The sequence below is a fragment of the Zasmidium cellare genome (genome assembly GCF_010093935.1).
Source record: "Zasmidium cellare ATCC 36951 unplaced genomic scaffold M409scaffold_1, whole genome shotgun sequence".
Taxonomy (NCBI): Eukaryota; Fungi; Ascomycota; class Dothideomycetes; order Mycosphaerellales; family Mycosphaerellaceae; genus Zasmidium; species Zasmidium cellare.
This window is the reverse complement of record NW_022986945.1, coordinates 377,725-394,766: the sequence shown is the minus strand read 5'-3', so window position 1 is coordinate 394,766 and position 17,042 is coordinate 377,725. Positions and strand designations below refer to the sequence as shown.

Sequence of the window (17,042 nt, the reverse complement as noted above, 5' to 3'; positions counted from 1 at the left end):
AGACTGCTTTGTAACGACTAGAACGATATCGCTCAGGGAGCAGGTTGATGTGCTTTTATGAGATGATAATGGCACGCTTGTATCGATATTGAATGACTACATGTACTTGTCTCAGCAGACCACGTGCGATTAATTAGCCCTGGGAGCAACGTGCAATCCTCTTCAGCCCCAGTCGATGTGTTAGGGCAGGTACTTACTGCTGCTGTAGGATGAGCCTCTTGTATTTGCCTCGCCAGCCCTCACTCGTTCTGTGTGTAGGATTGGGCTACTTCACGGCGAACCTTCACTGACAGAGTTGTGGGAGTCGGCAAAATGAAAGCTTACCCATGTCGACCGCATGAAGATGTCCCGGCCAACCAAAATCCCGAACCGTGCACCAATGCCATGTGCTGACCACGGCCAGGGTGGTATGGTGGGTCTCGTTTGTCTCGTGGGTTGTGCTCTTTCCGGACTGGAGCTTGTGTGCGGAGGCTCTTTCCATGTACAATGCTGGACGGCTTACTTCGACGCCTTTAAGAGTTCAGTCGACGTCCCTCGTCGCTCGACTATCCTACAACCTCTGACAACATCGACACGGACAGGATGGAGCTCTTCGGTGCCACTCACCTTTCTACTGGCTCTGCACTTGCCATATTCGCAGGCCTGTACATCGCCTATTCGATCCTATATGCCTTCGTCGCCTCACTATCCGCCCAATCGAAATACCTCCGCTCACAACCATGGATCGGCCTCAAAGCAAAGTGGTTCGCCAAATACCGCGCCGGCATGGCCTCCATCACGGGCACCCGCGACTTCCTTTTCGAAGGCTACGAAAGTTTCTCCAAGAACAACCAGCTCTTCGCCATTCCTTCTTTCGCCACAAAACCCTGGGTATTGATACCTCCCACCAAGATTCGAGAGCTCTTGGCGAAGCCGGACGATGAGGTCGATCTCAGGGGTGTGCTCAAGGAGATGGTGGCGTCGTATTGGACGGGGGATGAGGATATCGCTGGCTCTGGGATTCATTTGGATGTCATTCGTCAGCAGCTCACGAGGAAATTGGAGCTCTTCACGGAGGATATTCATGTTGAGCTTGAGCAGGGGTTTCAGGAGCATTGGAATGCTGGCAAGGATAAGTGGCTTGCTGTGACTGGGCTGGATACTTGTATGAAGATTGTTAGCAGGGCTGCGAATCGTGTCTTTTCTGGTGTCGAGCTATGTGAGTGTTGAAAGCGTATTTGGGCTCCCCTCTTTCTGACGTGCTTCTAGGTCGCAACGAGGAGTACTTGGAACGCACCAGGCTGTATTCGCAGGGCATCTTCACCATTGCCGGCCTTATCAATCTCATGCCTTCATGGCTACGGCCTCTGCTCGCACCGCCAATGGTCCAGTTGAACAGGCGCCACCTGGCTGTATGTAAGAAGACCGCTGTCCCCGAGATCAAGCGGAGATTGGAGAGGATACAAAGCGGTTCTGAGAAAGAGCCAGAGGTATGTGCTGCTGGATGGCCTCGTTCACTTGTCGCTCACAGCTGTTGTATCTGCAGACCGATGCCTTAACCTGGATCATTGAGAACGCGATCAATACCGGCGATCCCGCAGAGATCAACCCCGACAAGATATGTCGCCGACTGGTGCGATTGAACATGGTGGCTATTCACACCACGAGCATCACAATCACCAATGCCCTTCTGGATCTGTTCGGTTCTGCCCGCGCCCAAGACTTCGTCGATGGTCTGCGCGAAGAATGTTATAGGGTTCTCGCGGAGCACGGCGGGGAATGGACCAAGGCGGCTGTGAGTGATCTGGTCCGGGTCGACAGTACGATTAAGGAGTCGATGAGGTTCTCCAGCCTGGCCATGGTGGGCGTCATGAGGGAGGTAAGCAGTAGCAGGTTCTCTAGTTTGGCTGTTTCCCGCTGATAATCACGTAGGTCGTCAAAGAAGATGGCATCGATCTCGGCGACGGCATTCACTTGCCGAAGGGTGTTCGAATAGGCGCCGCCAATGTCGCCATCCACCGCGATCCCGTCTACTATCCCAATCCTGACGAGTTCGACGCTTTCGCTTTGCGAAGACGCGGGACAGCTTGGACGAGAAGAGCCAAGTGCTGGAGAAGAGGAATCAAGCCATCGTTACAACGGGCGAGAACTTCATCGCTTTCGGCCATGGAAGGTGAGAAACCTCTTGATTTGCTCCTGAGGGTCTCACTTGTTCAGCTGACGCTTTCGACAGAGACGCATGTCCAGGCCGCTTCTTCGCATCACAAGAGATGAAGCTCATGCTAGCTTACATCGTTATGAATTACGATGTCAAGCTTCCAGGACCTAGACCGCAGAGTATCGATATCAAAATCAGTAGCGTTCCACCGCCGACGGCGCAGTTCTTGGTTCGACGGAGGCAGTGATGTTTCAGTAGTTGGAGGTCAAGTTCATAATATTGGACCTGTGAGGAAAGCATGACTGTGGTCTCGGTAAATCAATAACCAGATTGAAATCAGACCAATGGCTTTCTTTTGAATCCGAAAGCAGATGTCCAAGGAATCGATTGGTCGAAGAAGGAATGTCACCATGATGGCCTGATAGGGGAAACTAGTGCGCGTCTTGAACTCTACTTCAACCACCATCCTGCAACACAGCATGTCGCTTGCATTACATTGATATATTGATGATGGTGTTGATGTTGAGGTTCAAATGTTAGTCAAAGAGACGAGGCTGACATTTTTAAGCTTTGCCCTTGCAGCGCTAGCGAATCGGCCAGCTGTTCCTAGGAGGTACATCAGGAGCTTCGGCCACTCGCACATGCGGCGAGAGAATGAAAGATGGAGACTCGATTCATTTCACCCTCGCAACTCCTTACACCACCGTCGCCGACCTGAACACGACAACCTCTTCGACCGGCCACGAGATGATTGTGTAGAGTCTCTTTTTCTCTTCCACCTTATCGACCCCTCCAGATACACAGCCTTCACATGCTTCGGGGCACGCGATAACGACTCGCGATGCTTCTCTTTTCCGCTCTGGCACTGCTGTGCCTATTACCTCTGATCGCGCTTGCGGCAGAGGACTTCTACAAAGTGCGCCTCGATCACAGCATCACATCCCATCGAAAATCTCTAATCTTGATCACCAGGTCCTCGAACTCGACCGCGATGCCTCCGAACGCGAACTGAAAAAAGCCTACCGCCGCCTCTCGAAGAAATACCACCCCGACAAGAATCCCGATGACCACAAAGCCGCGCAGCGATTCGTCGAGATCTCCGAAGCCTTCGAAGTCCTCTCCGACGAGCAGATGCGCAAGATCTACGACCAGTACGGCCATGAGGGTGTCAAGCAGCACAAAGAGCGAGGACAGGGTGGGGGCGGCGCGCGGAACCCCTTCGATCTATTCAGCCAGTTCTTTGGCGGCGGGGGACATTTTGGCGGAGGGCAGCGCAAGGGGCCGAATATGGAGGTCAAGGTGGCTTTCCCGTTGAAGGATTTCTACACGGGTGCGGTGCATGAGTTTAAGATCAATAAGCAGGTGGTTTGCGATACGTGTGAGGGGTCAGGCGCTGAGGATGGAGAAAGAGATCGGTGTCATAAGTGTAATGGGCAGGGGATGGTTATTCAGAAGCAGATGCTGGCGCCGGGCATTTTCCAGCAGATGCAGATGCAGTGCGATCAGTGCGGTGGAAGGGGCAGCATTATCAAGCACAAGTGCCATAAGTGCAAGGGTGAGAGGGTGGTCAGGCAAGAAGAGGCGTACGACATCGATATTCAGAAGGGAATGCCCAGAGGCGTGCGGATCAACTACGAGAACGAGGGAGATGAGAATCCTGATTGGATTGCGGGAGATCTGGTGGTGCATTTGGTCGAGTCAGAGCCAGAGCTGTCGACAGACGAGAAGGACAAGACCGATGGCACATTCTTCAGACGGAAAGACCAGAATCTCTTCTGGCGCGAAGTGCTGTCACTGCGGGAAGCGTGGATGGGCGACTGGACGAGGAACCTCACCCATCTGGACGGCCACGTCGTTCAGCTCTCTCGCAAACGCGGCGAAGTCGTACAACCGGGCGCTGTGGAAGTCGTCGAGGGCGAAGGCATGCCTGTCTGGCGCCACGAGGATGGACCCGAATATGGCGCTCTGCACATCGAGTACGTCGTCGTTCTACCCGACCAGATGGAGAAGGGCATGGAGAAGGAGTTCTGGGAGACGTGGGAGAAGTGGCGGAAGAAGAAGGGTGTGGACCTGCATAAAGACAGTGGGAGACCAGCGCCCCGTCACGATGAGCTATAGATCGAAGTTTTGGGCGATGTAGAGCATAGATCCATGTATCAGATATTCTTTCCCACGCAGTCCGTTCTTAAAAGGCACGGGTTTTGTGGAGCTAAGCATGTGATCACATGCAGCGTTCGCGGCTAGTCCCGTTGCGGCGAACGTCACTCGATCCCTCGAGTCACAAAGGCAACAGCACAGCTCAACAACAACAAAGCATTGCGATCAGAACGAACAGCAGTGGGTGCGACCATTTTCGATCACACACCGATCAGAACACGACGTCCAGCAACAGCTCTTTTGTCCTCGAGCTCGGCATCGAGACCGTCGACCACGAGCCGCACACGAAACACCTGCAGCTACTGAAAGTAAATCAAGTACTGCGGCGAGGACGGACTCTGCCAACCATTCTGTTCCGGAGGCCAATCGAGACACGATGACCACGTCCAAGTTCTCTGAAATCGGCCGCCACAATGTGGACCTCGAGTCACAACAGCCAGAAGTTCCGACAACACCATCACACACCGCGCCCATCGAACCCGACCAAGCGAACCAAGCCACAACTCCAAAACAAACACCCTCCATCCTCTCCCTCAACAACGATATCCTCCTCCTGCTCTGCTCAACCCTCGCCACCCCCGAAGTCAACCCCAAACAAATACGACCAAACCACCCACCACCCGAGCCCAGCCCCCTCAAGCTCTTCGCCTCCAGCTGCCACCGCATCCGTGCCCTCGCCGCCCCGCTCATCTACCGCAACATCAAACTCGGCGGCTACGGCTCGACCTGGCCCGGCGTGCACGAGACCCTCCTCCGCATGAAAGCCTCTGCGGCCACGCTGCGCCATGCCAAGCGGTTCACGCTAGACTTTCACACGGGGGCTGGCACGGGGTTTTATGGTGGAGGAGCGGAGCAAGTTCCTCCTCCGTCCGAGGAGCTTTGCGGGGATTTGTTGGCGGTTTTGGGGGGTATGGCCAAGCTGGAACGGCTGGATTTGAGCGGGTTGAGCGTGCCGGATGCGCATTTAGAGGTTCTGAAGACCGTCTTCGAGAAGCGAGAGAATGTACGCTTCGAGAATGTCAAGACCGCGGCGATCCCCTGCAGCATGCCCTGGGTGGTCGCGAAGTGTCCCAACCTATCATGCCTAGACGTCCGCGCGCCGAACGGGACGCGCGACTCACCGGTGGAGGCCATCCAGCAGGTATTCAATCAGCTCGAGCATCTAGAGTGCAAAGCACAATGGACGCCCCAACTCCTCATCGAAATCCACGCCGCGGCGCCTCGTCTTCATACGCTGGCGATGCAGAGCAGTCGCCCGCGGTACTCGCGCCCGATCTTTGACTTCATCCCGACGCTGGCGGCTTTCGCGGACCTGCGGTGTCTGGCGCTGGATCATATCGGGTATTTGAATGTTGGGTACTCGGCGCCGAGGTGTGGGAATGCGTTTCGGGGGCCGCATGGGTTGCAGGCTAGGCAGAGATTGCGGGAGGATAAGGAGAGGTTGAGTGGGCTGGTGGCGGAGGCGGTGTTTGGGAAGTGTAAGGGGTTGGAGGAGTTGTGGATTGGGCCGGGGGGTAACGATTGCAGGGCGATGTGTGTGAGGGACGAGGTTGGTGCGGTGAAGGAGATTCGGTGGGGAACGGGGCAGTGGGAGCAGCCGGCGGGTCGTGTTTGATTCAGCGACTTTAGATGGCTCTACTCTAGTCTGTTCGATAATGACTGCATTACGATTACATGAGCTGCCTCTCCCCAGCATCCTTAATCTCATCAAACAGCTGAAAAGCATCCTTCACCGACCTCTCCTGATCGAAATCCCAAATCCATTCCTGTCGGCCCTTCAGCGCATTTCGAAGAGCTTCCGCAGTATTCCCGATCTCCGGCTCGAGACAAGTGATGATCCGACCAGTCTCACGGCTCGTAGTGACGACTTTCTGACTGCGGAAGCGTCGCACGGTGTCGTAGACATGCAGGATGTGCGGTGCGGCCTGGATGGCTGTCGGCATGGACTTGCAGCGCTGGGCGGGGTCGAGGTATTTGCCTAGGAGTTTCTCGAGGATTAGGGCGTCTTCCACGCCTTGGCCTGCACCGGCGCCTTGGAAGGCCGTCGAGGCGTGGGCGGCGTCTCCGATGATGGCCACTCGACCTTTGTAGTACGTGGATGCGGGCGGCATCTCCCATACCGACCAAGCCATTGTTGAACCGTCGGTTGGAAGCAACTCGACGGTCTTGCGGGCGTGATCGTCCCAGTCGGCGAAGTAGCCCTTGACGTCGTCGATGTTGGCATCGGCCACCCACTTGTCTTTGTTCCAGGGTGCTTTCTGATCGAAGACTGTGACGGCGATGTAGTAGATCGTGCGATTGGACAAGGGAATGCCGAAGACCGTTCCATTCTCGCCGACCAGTTGGGCGACTTTCTGGTCGAGCTTGCCCAGTGAGGCTTCGGCTTTTTCCATGGGAATCGTGGCGCGGTACTGGCAGGTTCCTGTGAAGAAAGCTGAATTCGTAGGATCGTGCGGAAGGACGTGCTTTCGAACGACGGAGTGGACGCCGTCTGCTCCGACGACGATATCCGCGGATGCGGTAGATCCATCCGTGAAGTGCAGAGTGATGGGAGCTTCCGGAGCATCAGTCTCATAGACATGATCCAGCCTCTTGCCGAGATGCGCCCTTCCATGCTCCAGCAACTTAACAAGCTCATCCACGAAATGGGCTCGGTGAACCGTCGATCCACGAGTCTTGTGCTTGAACTGGATCACAAACTCATCAAGGTCGGGCTCCTGCCCTTTGTACACCGTTGTCCACGGGAAGAGTCCATGTTCGTCCTGTACGCCATCATCGAAGCCGGCTCGTCGATTGTAGCCTTCCAGAATTTCCGGGTCGATGAGCTGCATGGCTCGTTGGGCGTTTGGGCCAAGGACGACGCCTGCGCCGACTTCACCGAATCTGTGGGCGGATTCGTAGACTGAGACGTTGATGTAGGAGTATTTCTGGAGGCCGATTGCTAGGATCAGACCTGCGATTCCACCGCCTATGACGGCGATTTCCACGGGTTTGTTGGAGTCTGGGGCGGGGTGGCCTTTGCTGTGGTTGCTGACTTTGAGAGACATATTGGCGGTATGGGAATATGTTAATGAAATCAAACAGAAGTGTGGAAGGTCAGTATGAACATCAATCAATCTCTACGTCCTCTTTTATCAAGGAGAGCCTTATGACGCTGTGTTCAATCGAAGGGACGTGTGTTGTCCGAAGCAGGCTCCGCCCTCCGATTCGAGGTCCTGGGAGCATTCTGCGCGATTGACCGCTCACACGTTGAAACATTGGTTGGATTGCGCACCTTGGTTTGCGGATCCTCAAGCAACGGATCGAAGACTGTGCCACCGCTCTTTCAGCACGATGGCGGTCGTGGCCAGGTTTTGTCTTCAACGTCAGTCTCCCGACCAGGTGGACGGACTTCCTGCTTCGCTTCGTTGACTAATAGGCATGGTGTTTTTTGAGCCTGTGAGACACATTCCAAGGCTCTCATGGTGCTACGCCAGTGAAAGATTCGAACAGGCCAAGAATAGTGCGTATCGTGAGATGCCAAAGCCGGACGAGAGAGGTGAAGTCGATCAGCTTGTGATGCCTGAGGCCGCATTCGGTGACGAGCGCCGAGGACGATCGCGTGCTCCCGCCTTTCGATGGAGTCAACTTCACCTCTGCGCAACATTGATGGGCAGCCGTGGAAAAGGGGAAGCTGGACATTGCTGGACTGCCCGGGCACCTACTCTCATTGAATGCCACAGAACGGACGATAGCGCTGGCCGAGACACGGAGAAGGCGAGATGTTAGCGAGCAGAACCTGCCTGAGGGCAGCAGTTCGACCATGCTTGCTACAACATCGTGCGCCAACTTCAAGGCCTGGACTTGCGATTCAGATTCAGTCATCATGGCATACGAGCCGTATCTTTGCAACGACCCCTCGACACAGAAAGGATGATGCGAGGGCAAGGACTGTCCAGAAGCAAGAGGAGGAGACGAAGCAGCCGGCTGAAGAGAAAGTCGGGCCTGAGACTGTGGTCAAGAACAAGGATGCTGCGAAGCCACAGACGAAGAATGATCCGTTGCTTGCTGAGCAGACGGTCTCGAACAAGGAGCAGAGGAAAGCGGACTGGGCCATTATCAAGGACATGTCCCACTATCTGTGGCCCAAGAACGACTTCAATACCAAATTTCGCGTCGGGCTGAGTGTCGGTTTGCTCATAGGCGCAAAGGTTGGCTCTTTCTCTAATTCTCGTGGCCGTCCGGTGTTGATAGAGTATGTAGGTCCTCAATGTACAAGTACCCTTCTACTTCAAAAGCATTGTCGATTCGATGAACATAGATTTCGCAGTCGTTGGCGGGACGGCAGCCAGTGTAGCTGGCGCTGCCATATTCGCATGTAAGTCGCAAGATCCATTCATACGATGACATCGGATGGTAACGACGTGGCAGACGGAGCCACGAGGATAGGCTCGGCCGTGTTCCAAGAGTTTCGAAACGCCATCTTCGCCAGCGTGTCACAGAGCGCTATTCGCAAAGTTGCTGGCAACGTCTTCCATCACCTTCTCAAACTGGATCTTAACTTCCACCTCTCTCGGCAGACAGGTGGTCTCACACGAGCTATCGACAGAGGTACCAAAGGCATCAGCTTCCTACTGACAAGCATGGTCTTCCACATCATTCCCACAGCCCTGGAGATCAACTTGGTCTGCGGTATTTTGACTTACCAATTTGGCTGGAAGTTCGCAGTATTGACTGTCGGTACCATGGCGGCGTACTCCTGGTTCACCATTGCAACGACAGCTTGGAGGACGAAGTTCCGAAAGCAAGCTAACGCAGCCGACAACAAAGGCGCGACAGTGGCAGTGGACAGTCTGATCAACTACGAAGCCGTCAAGTACTTCAACAACGAAGCTTACGAGGCGAAACGATACGATGGTGCTCTGAAAAACTACGAAGATGCCAGTATCAAAGTCGCCACATCACTGGCATATTTGAACACCGGCCAGAATCTGATCTTCTCCAGCGCGCTGACAGCCATGATGTACATGGGAGCCCAGGGTGTTGCTTCAGGAGAGTTGACAGTTGGCGACTTGGTCATGATCAATCAGCTGGTCTTCCAACTGTCTGTCCCACTCAACTTCCTCGGTAGCGTGTATCGCGAGTTGAGACAGAGTCTGCTGGATATGGAGACATTGTTCAACCTGCAAAAGGTCAACGTCCAGATCAAGGAGCCACCGAACGCCAAAGATCTCATCCTGAACAAGGGCGGTGAAATCAAATTCGAGAACGTGAGCTTTGGCTACCGGCCTGATCGGCCGATTCTCCAAAACCTCAACCTCACCATCCCAGCCGGCAAGAAGGTCGCCATAGTCGGGCCAAGTGGATGTGGCAAATCAACGATCCTCCGACTCCTCTTCAGGTTTTACGATGTCGAGAGCGGACGCATCACCATCGATGGTCAGGACATCCGTGAAATCAGTCTCGAATCCCTCCGCAAGAGCATCGGCGTAGTGCCACAAGACACACCCCTATTCAACGACACCATCGAACACAACATCCGCTACGGCATGATCGACTCCTCCCAAAACCAAGTCATCGCCGCAGCCAAACGCGCGCGAATCCACGAAATCATCGAGGGCCTGCCCGACGGCTACAAGACCATGGTCGGCGAGCGCGGCATGATGATCTCTGGGGGTGAGAAGCAGCGCCTTGCTGTCTCCCGTCTCATCCTGAAAGACCCGCCTCTTCTTTTCTTTGACGAGGCGACGAGTGCGTTGGATACTCATACTGAGCAGACACTCTTACATAACATCAACAGTATATTGAAAGAGAAGGCCCGCACGAGCGTATTCATCGCGCATCGATTGAGGACGATCTATGATTCGGATCTGATCATTGTGCTCAAGGATGGGCATGTGGCTGAGCAGGGGACGCATGAGAAGTTGATTGACAGTGATGGAATCTATACTGAGCTTTGGAGTGCGCAGGAGATGGCTTTTGTTGAAGGGGAGCAGGTGAAGCCTGAGGAGGAGGGAAGTGAGAAGAAGGCATGAGGGACCTAGATGGGAGATGTAAGTGTTGGATCACGATCTTAAAGAACTTGGCAGCCGCTGCTCCATGAATAGGTTAAAGGTCCGTTTCCTTCTTCACATGTAACCGCTCATATGTGCTGCTGAGAGCCTTCCTTTCGCCCGCATAACAAACATTGACACATGCAAGCACTCACATGTCAGGCACAGTCTAGTCTCTACTTAAGAGCGACCTTCCTACAAGCAACAACAACACCATCCACAGATCAACAAAACACAACAGCATCCACACCAGCGGCAACCATGACCCCAACCATCAAAACCACAAGCGCCTCCGGCCTCCGCGAACAGATCTTCGCCAACCTCAAGACCTGCTTCCCGACCCAACACCAAGACTTCGAGATCATCACCGCCGACAAGAGCGGCCGCAAGACAGCGTGGGTCATCGACACCGCGGCCGCAACTACGGCAGTCATGAAGGGCCCTCCATGCACGACGTCTGAGGAGGCGCTTGAGGGGCTGCTTGAGGCTACGTCGGTGCTTGTGGGACAGACGTTGGGGAATGTGTTCATGGAGTTCCATGTCGTGCCGAGTGAGATGGTGGGGGAGGGGTTTGTGAGGGAGGATGTGAAGTCTAAGCCGGAGATGGGATCAGCTTCCTTCGTGGAGTGAGGGTTGGACGGGAAGGGGTTCAGCCCAACGAGACTGAAGAAGTTGCGGTGGTGATTGCGGGAGGTTGGCGACATGGTGAATCAAAATTCGGGTTACCATTGCAAAGATTTTTGCTGATCTCATGCCAGGTACTCCGACAAAGCTGAAGATTGGACTTCACAGCCAGGGGTCCACATAAGACCAGAGAAGAGACAATTCGTCGAAGATTGTTTCCGTAGAGCGGCACCGACATATGGACGAAAATGAGAAAGAAAACCACATAATCCCCATTCCCCTGAACACCGACCTTCTCGCGAACCGCATCACGAATCGCGTCACGAATCGCCTAACAGTGAGCGCGATGTCTAAACTCGTCGGGCCCTCACATGAGCCAAAATATTCAAAAACAATCAAACCGTAGCACCTTGAATAGAACCTTCGCTCACTCCAAACCATCAGAAAGGACAACCCACCGCGGCAACCTTGCGAATGAATCGAGGGGTGAGAGAAGGTATGCCCCTCATGTGTTGGCATCAGCACGACTCTCAGCTAACTTCAATTCCTTCAGATGCTATCCCATGCTGCGGCAGTCTACAATACTCTGCAGTACTCTACGATACTCTGCAGTACTCAAGGCTACTCTACAGAAATTCGACCTCTTCTATGCCTTTGCGATCACACAACACCAACCATGTGCACACATCTTCCGCCAAGGTTGGCCTCTGGAGCTGACATGTCCGCCACGAGTGAAGCAAAACCTCACCTCCTGCCAAGACGGCCGTTTGGCGGGCGACTACAATAGCAAGAATGAGTGAAGTGGAGCGAGGTGAGGTTTTGGATAGCTGCCTACATCTGCTGTCCAGATGGCTTTCTCTTCTGCGGATATACAGACATTGAGAGAGTTGTATCGCTGCAACCGACCGAAATCAAACAGTTGCCGGATCACAGCAGTGCCCATTCGACAACATGGCACCCAAGCGAAAGCGCAGCAGCACCGAAGCGACGACACGCCTAAGACTCCAGTCAAAACCAAGAACGCCACGAACACGAAGGACTTCAAGGCCAAGGAAGCCAACAGTCCAGAGCCTCCACCTGCACCCAAGAAGCGCGCCGCTGAGGGCCTATGGTTCAGAAAGGTATTTGTAGCCACCACCTCTCTCAAGATCTCTAAACGCTGACTCCGAACAGGATGAGAACAACGAGCTAGCCGTCATTGGCGCGGAGGAGAGCGTTGCGGAGCAGGCGATTGATTACTACGCAGACGACTCCGACGACTCAGACTACGTCGACGACTCCGATGCTGAGATTGTGGACAGCGTCCCCGACGGAAAATGCGACTATGGCGACCTAGAGGAAGAAGGCGACATCTATGTAATCTTGCTCAAGAGCGGCGACTTCGTCAAGGAGGAGGAACATGAGGCCCAGGATCCGGAGCACAAGACCTGTGTTTTGGATGTTAAGGAGGATCATGTCGTTAAGCAGCACTGAGCTGGGTGGCGGACATGTCTGGTTCTAGCCTTTATGGGTGAAAAGAGCCGGGAAGGATGTAATGCATCGCAGTGCCGTGCTGGCGTTGTTGCTTTTTTGTTTGTTTGGTTTAGGTGGAGACTTTGCCCAGGACCATGGTTTGGGGATGTGGAGGCGGATCCACTCAGATGAATATTCAATCCCAGGGGTTTCTTTTCCTGTAGCAGTGTCCTCGAAATTTTTCAGTGCCAGTTACATGTACCGTGAAGCGTGCTGATTGTGTAGACGTGATGGTCTTGAAGCGGTGCGGCAGCAGGAGGAAGTCATCGCCATCGCCAACGCCAGCGCGACTGCCCCTGCCCTTTACGACACCACCAAGGGAAGGAAAGTGCCTGCGTGCCAACCAACGCCTCCCATCGCCCACTCACACACCAGCGAATTACATTCAACAAATCTGGTAACAGCAAGTTTGTTACAAGTACCTGAACCGCTCAAAAATTCCCAAACTCTCGGGTTCACATGTCAGCTTCGCAAAGCCGCTGGCCACAGCCTGTCTTCAGGGTCTCTGCACCAGTCATATGTGTCCTCGGTCAGCATATGAGTTGAACACGCCTGGCGTCGCCAAGAGCGCACACATATATACTCGCGTTTTGGCTGCGCTCTGCGCTTGCTCTCTCCCTCTCTCTCCCAAACGTATACATACACACATCTGACACCAGCTTCGACAAACACACATACAGCTCCCACCAACCACTCAACAAGACAGTCCGCCACCATGGCTCAGCAGCCTTCCATCCCCGACTACTACGCCATCCTGGGCACCAAGCCCAGCGCCACCGGCATCGAAATCCAGCGCTGCTACCGCAAGTTGGTGCGCGTCTGGCGAAGACCCGGCCTGCAGGCTGGCGTGGGCGTCCTGGCTATGGTTTCCATCGACGAGGCATACGCCACGCTCAAGAACCAGGAGAAGAGAAAGGCGTACGACGCCGAGTGGCCGAGCATTAAGAAGGCTTGGAAAAAATTCCAGCAGCGCAAGATCATCGCCGCGCAGGCTGATGATGATGAGGAGATGAGCGATGTCGACAGCGATCTTGATGAGGATGAGGATGAGGTCGCTACCGATGGAGAGGAGAAGGCGGATGATGAGGATGATACTGATGATGGCGGACCGGATGGCGAGGCTGAGGATGCTGACTACACCGACCGCGAAGAGTCTGATGATGATGAGGTCGTCGTCGCTAAGCGCGGCCGCATGTCTCGCGTCGTTTACGATTCAGAGGATGATGAGGTCGTCGTCGCCAAGCCCATCTGCAAGTCCGTCGTCGCCACCAAACCCATCCGCAAGTCCATCGTCGTCTACAATTCAGAAGACGAAATCGACTCAGACAGCGACTCAGAGCCAGAGGCCGAGTTCACCGACGACGAAGAGCCTGAATCCTCCGACGAAGACGTGGACGAAAATGTCGACCGCTACGCTAAGTACTGCACCGGCTACGAGTCCGAGTCTGGTTCTGACTCTGATGACGAGACGCGCTATGCGGTTCAGCTGCGCAGTGGCAAGTGGATGGACCTGCACAAGCACAATGAGCAGGACCCTCACCACGAGATGTGCATGTCGGACCACGAGTGAGGAGTGCGACGATGGGGATGGATGATGATGTTGAGATGAAGTCTGCGCGCGTGAGTTTTGCGAATGGGGATGATGCGAATGGGAATAGGAACAATGCGAATGGTGATGCTGCGAATGGGAATGATGAGAATGGGGATAATGCGAATGGGATTGCTGCGGACGGGGATGGCTGATTGATCTTGATGCGAAGACGGAGCACATGAAGTTTGTACAATAGCCGTGTTTGATGATCTTGTGGAGTCGGCGCACAGAGATATACTCACGGCACAGATTACCGTCATACAATAGATATGACTTACTGAATAAACGGATGTTTTAAAACCTGCTACGATGTCAGCGCCACTCCTCACCACAGATTCTCGCGTGCCACCTACATCCTCCGCGCTCAGTCGCCATGCGCTCTCATAGACTACGAGAGCTCCCACCAACTCCCTCGCGCTCTCATCTGCATCTGGCAGAATCTCCTCCCACGTCTTGGCAGGATACTTCGTGAAGTTCATTTTGCCCCAATCCGGTAAATGCTCAGCTTCAGGCCACACTTCCAGATCAGGCGTACCCAACGTTTGGAATAGACTCTTGATCAAAGCCAACTCGCTGCCCAGATCGCCTGCGTCGAAGAGTGTTTCGCCGTTTAGACAGACGACTTGCGCGGCTACGCAGCCTGCGGCCCACATATCTAGTTTCGCGCCGTATGACTGCTTTCCGAAGAGGAGTTCAGGGGGTCTATAGGATGTAGTTCCTACATCGAGGATCTTCTCGTCGGCGGGCTCGGATGAAGGGTCTGTGGGGGACCAGGCGATGCCGAAGTCGGCGAGGCATGCTGGTCCTGAGATTGAGGAGAGGAGGATGTTGGAGGGTTTGATGTCTCGGTGGATGAGTCCCAGAGTGTGTAAGTGTGCGAGGCCTGAGAAGATATCACGGAGGATGGAGCGGCAGGAGGAAGGCGTGAGCTTTTGCTCGTGGAGAAGTCTGTTCAGGTCGTAGGGGAAGTAGGGGAATGCCAAGACGAGATGACCACCGGCTTGTTGGAATGTCTCAATTAGTGGAACGATGTGCTCGCCCTTCGCTGCTTGGAGAATTCGTGCCTCTCTCTTCGAGTTGTGAGGCGGTTGCTCCATGTCTGGAGTCGTGATCTTTAACGCCACGACCTTGGATTTGCCGTTATCGGATGTAGAGTCCGGGTCTGCGGCGCGGAAGATCTCTGAGAATAGACCATCTCTGAAATGCTCCGCGTTGGTGTACTTGCCGATGCGAGCCCCGGTGTTGGGGAGATTTGGGAAAACGTGTTCGTCTATATGCTGGTCTTCTGCTGGCGGTGGGCTTCTTGACTCGGCTTGGGAGAGAAGCAGTTGGACCGTCTTCGCACATAGTTCGTGGTATTCTTTCTTTCATCTTTCAGCATTCATCGTCCAAGGGGCTCTCCGAATTGCGTACCAGTGATAGAGCATCCTTGCGGGCGGTATCTTCGGAGGACTTTGCATAGCTGGAGGCTTCAGGCGATGGACAGCCTGCGTTTGCACTCTTATACGCAGCAGCTCTACCTGATATCAGTACTGCACGTTGTTTCTGAATATGTCAGTACTCACTCACATCTTGGATGTCTGGCTCAGGCGTTCGGAGAAGCTGACGCCTTTACGCCAGTCTTCAGCCATAACAATTGCGAAGACTGTATCATCGCAGTGGAGATTGAATGGCAGAAAGTTCAATCAAAGTAACAACTTCTGAGGATTGTGTGTTGGTTGAAGCTGAAGGATGCGGCACGTGAGATCGTGTTGGTGAAGGTTCAAGGCGCTCGGACCATCATACGCAAGTGGTCGTCGCCTTGCGAGCTGGAGCTCATCGACGTCGACCTCCAGCTTCCACAACAAACACTACCCACACACCATCGCCCATCCACATCACGACTGCCCTCAATCCCATCACCGAATACTTCGACCCTTGATACCGACACACACGAGACAAGCTGTCAAGATGGACGCGCTGGTCGCCAAGTACAGCGGCCCAGCGCACCAGGAGGCCTTCGCCGACGAGGACCAGCAACAAGTCACCGCCGACATCCAACCGCCGCTCTCCCTCAAATTCGCCCTCCCGCCCATCGCCTCATCACAACAATGGCTGCGCGCCATGACCGACGACAACTCCAACCCCAACTGCCCCATCAAGATCGCCCACGGAACCACCACTCTGGCCTTCCGCTTCAAGGGGGGCATCATCGTGGCGACGGATTCAAGAGCAACGGCAGGAAACTGGATTGCGAGTCAGACGGTCAAGAAGGTCATTGAGATCAATAGCTGCTTGTTGGGCACGATGGCTGGTGGTGCCGCGGTAAGATATACTTATTCTATGAGGTGATGCGTGGGACACGAAACTGATGGATATTGATATCTAGGACTGCCAATACTGGCTCGCATACCTCGGCATGCAATGTCGTCTCCACGAACTCCGCCACAAGCGCCGCATCACCGTCTGCGCAGCGTCCAAGATCCTCGCCAACCTGGTCTACAGCTACAAGGGCATGGGTCTCAGCATGGGCACCATGTGCGCAGGCGTGACTCCATCAGAGGGCCCAGCTCTGTACTACATCGACAGCGACGGCACTCGACTATCAGGCAACCTCTTCTGTGTCGGATCCGGTCAGACCTTCGCATACGGTGTGCTGGACGCGCAGTACAGCTACGACCTGTCAGATGAGGATGCGCTCGAGTTGGGACGACGGAGTATCTTGGCTGCCACGCACAGAGATGCCTTCTCGGGTGGTTTCATCAACCTGTACCACGTGAAGGAGGACGGATGGGTCAAGCATGGCTTCACGGATACGAACGGGGTGTTCTGGGATACCAAGCTCAACAAGGGCGAGTTCTCCAACGTTACGGCGGACTTGGACTAGATGGATGAACGCGTGTGAAACGCGATGGCATGGCACATTCGCGGACTGTAGTTATACTGGGACTGTGATATTAGATTCAGCCAGAAATGCATGACTGGGCGGAAGCCGTCCGAGGTTCGATTC

General features: G+C 54.4%; 10 protein-coding genes across 10 annotated transcripts; 8 read left to right on the top strand and 2 right to left on the bottom strand.

Annotated features, from left to right (window-relative positions):
* Positions 1–582: 582 nt before the first annotated feature.
* M409DRAFT_61895 (uncharacterized protein) lies at positions 583–2,384 on the top strand (the record flags this gene model as incomplete). Its single annotated transcript, XM_033814931.1, has 6 exons — positions 583–1,198; positions 1,249–1,469; positions 1,526–1,858; positions 1,912–2,030; positions 2,066–2,152; positions 2,213–2,384. 6 exons carry the CDS (start codon positions 583–585, stop codon positions 2,382–2,384), a joined length of 1,548 nt encoding a protein of 515 aa, XP_033674412.1.
* Positions 2,385–2,978: 594 nt separating this feature from the next.
* M409DRAFT_61894 (uncharacterized protein) lies at positions 2,979–4,255 on the top strand (the record flags this gene model as incomplete). Its single annotated transcript, XM_033814930.1, has 2 exons — positions 2,979–3,053; positions 3,110–4,255. The coding sequence occupies 2 exons, from the start codon at positions 2,979–2,981 to the stop codon at positions 4,253–4,255; spliced, it is 1,221 nt and encodes a 406-aa protein (XP_033674411.1).
* Positions 4,256–4,670: 415 nt separating this feature from the next.
* Positions 4,671–5,909, top strand: M409DRAFT_15801 (uncharacterized protein; the record flags this gene model as incomplete). The annotated part of the gene is made up of 1 exon (XM_033803352.1): positions 4,671–5,909. One exon carries the CDS (start codon positions 4,671–4,673, stop codon positions 5,907–5,909), a length of 1,239 nt encoding a protein of 412 aa, XP_033674410.1.
* Positions 5,910–5,964: 55 nt separating this feature from the next.
* Positions 5,965–7,341, bottom strand: M409DRAFT_61893 (uncharacterized protein; the record flags this gene model as incomplete). The annotated part of the gene is made up of 1 exon (XM_033814929.1): positions 5,965–7,341. The coding sequence occupies one exon, from the start codon at positions 7,339–7,341 to the stop codon at positions 5,965–5,967; it is 1,377 nt and encodes a 458-aa protein (XP_033674409.1).
* Positions 7,342–8,055: 714 nt separating this feature from the next.
* Positions 8,056–10,308, top strand: M409DRAFT_61892 (uncharacterized protein; the record flags this gene model as incomplete). Its single annotated transcript, XM_033814928.1, has 3 exons — positions 8,056–8,484; positions 8,537–8,651; positions 8,705–10,308. 3 exons carry the CDS (start codon positions 8,056–8,058, stop codon positions 10,306–10,308), a joined length of 2,148 nt encoding a protein of 715 aa, XP_033674408.1.
* A 279-nt stretch (positions 10,309–10,587) lies between these two features.
* Positions 10,588–10,956, top strand: M409DRAFT_15798 (uncharacterized protein; the record flags this gene model as incomplete). The annotated part of the gene is made up of 1 exon (XM_033803351.1): positions 10,588–10,956. One exon carries the CDS (start codon positions 10,588–10,590, stop codon positions 10,954–10,956), a length of 369 nt encoding a protein of 122 aa, XP_033674407.1.
* Positions 10,957–11,798: 842 nt separating this feature from the next.
* Positions 11,799–12,423, top strand: M409DRAFT_48482 (uncharacterized protein; the record flags this gene model as incomplete). Its single annotated transcript, XM_033810952.1, has 2 exons — positions 11,799–12,071; positions 12,124–12,423. The coding sequence occupies 2 exons, from the start codon at positions 11,799–11,801 to the stop codon at positions 12,421–12,423; spliced, it is 573 nt and encodes a 190-aa protein (XP_033674406.1).
* Positions 12,424–13,177: 754 nt separating this feature from the next.
* M409DRAFT_48481 (uncharacterized protein) lies at positions 13,178–14,205 on the top strand (the record flags this gene model as incomplete). The annotated part of the gene is made up of 2 exons (XM_033810951.1): positions 13,178–14,028; positions 14,121–14,205. 2 exons carry the CDS (start codon positions 13,178–13,180, stop codon positions 14,203–14,205), a joined length of 936 nt encoding a protein of 311 aa, XP_033674405.1.
* A 122-nt stretch (positions 14,206–14,327) lies between these two features.
* Positions 14,328–15,684, bottom strand: M409DRAFT_61891 (uncharacterized protein; the record flags this gene model as incomplete). The annotated part of the gene is made up of 4 exons (XM_033814927.1): positions 14,328–14,354; positions 14,407–15,417; positions 15,467–15,569; positions 15,623–15,684. The coding sequence occupies 4 exons, from the start codon at positions 15,682–15,684 to the stop codon at positions 14,328–14,330; spliced, it is 1,203 nt and encodes a 400-aa protein (XP_033674404.1).
* A 319-nt stretch (positions 15,685–16,003) lies between these two features.
* M409DRAFT_48479 (uncharacterized protein) lies at positions 16,004–16,919 on the top strand (the record flags this gene model as incomplete). Its single annotated transcript, XM_033810950.1, has 2 exons — positions 16,004–16,357; positions 16,422–16,919. The coding sequence occupies 2 exons, from the start codon at positions 16,004–16,006 to the stop codon at positions 16,917–16,919; spliced, it is 852 nt and encodes a 283-aa protein (XP_033674403.1).
* Positions 16,920–17,042: the final 123 nt, after the last annotated feature.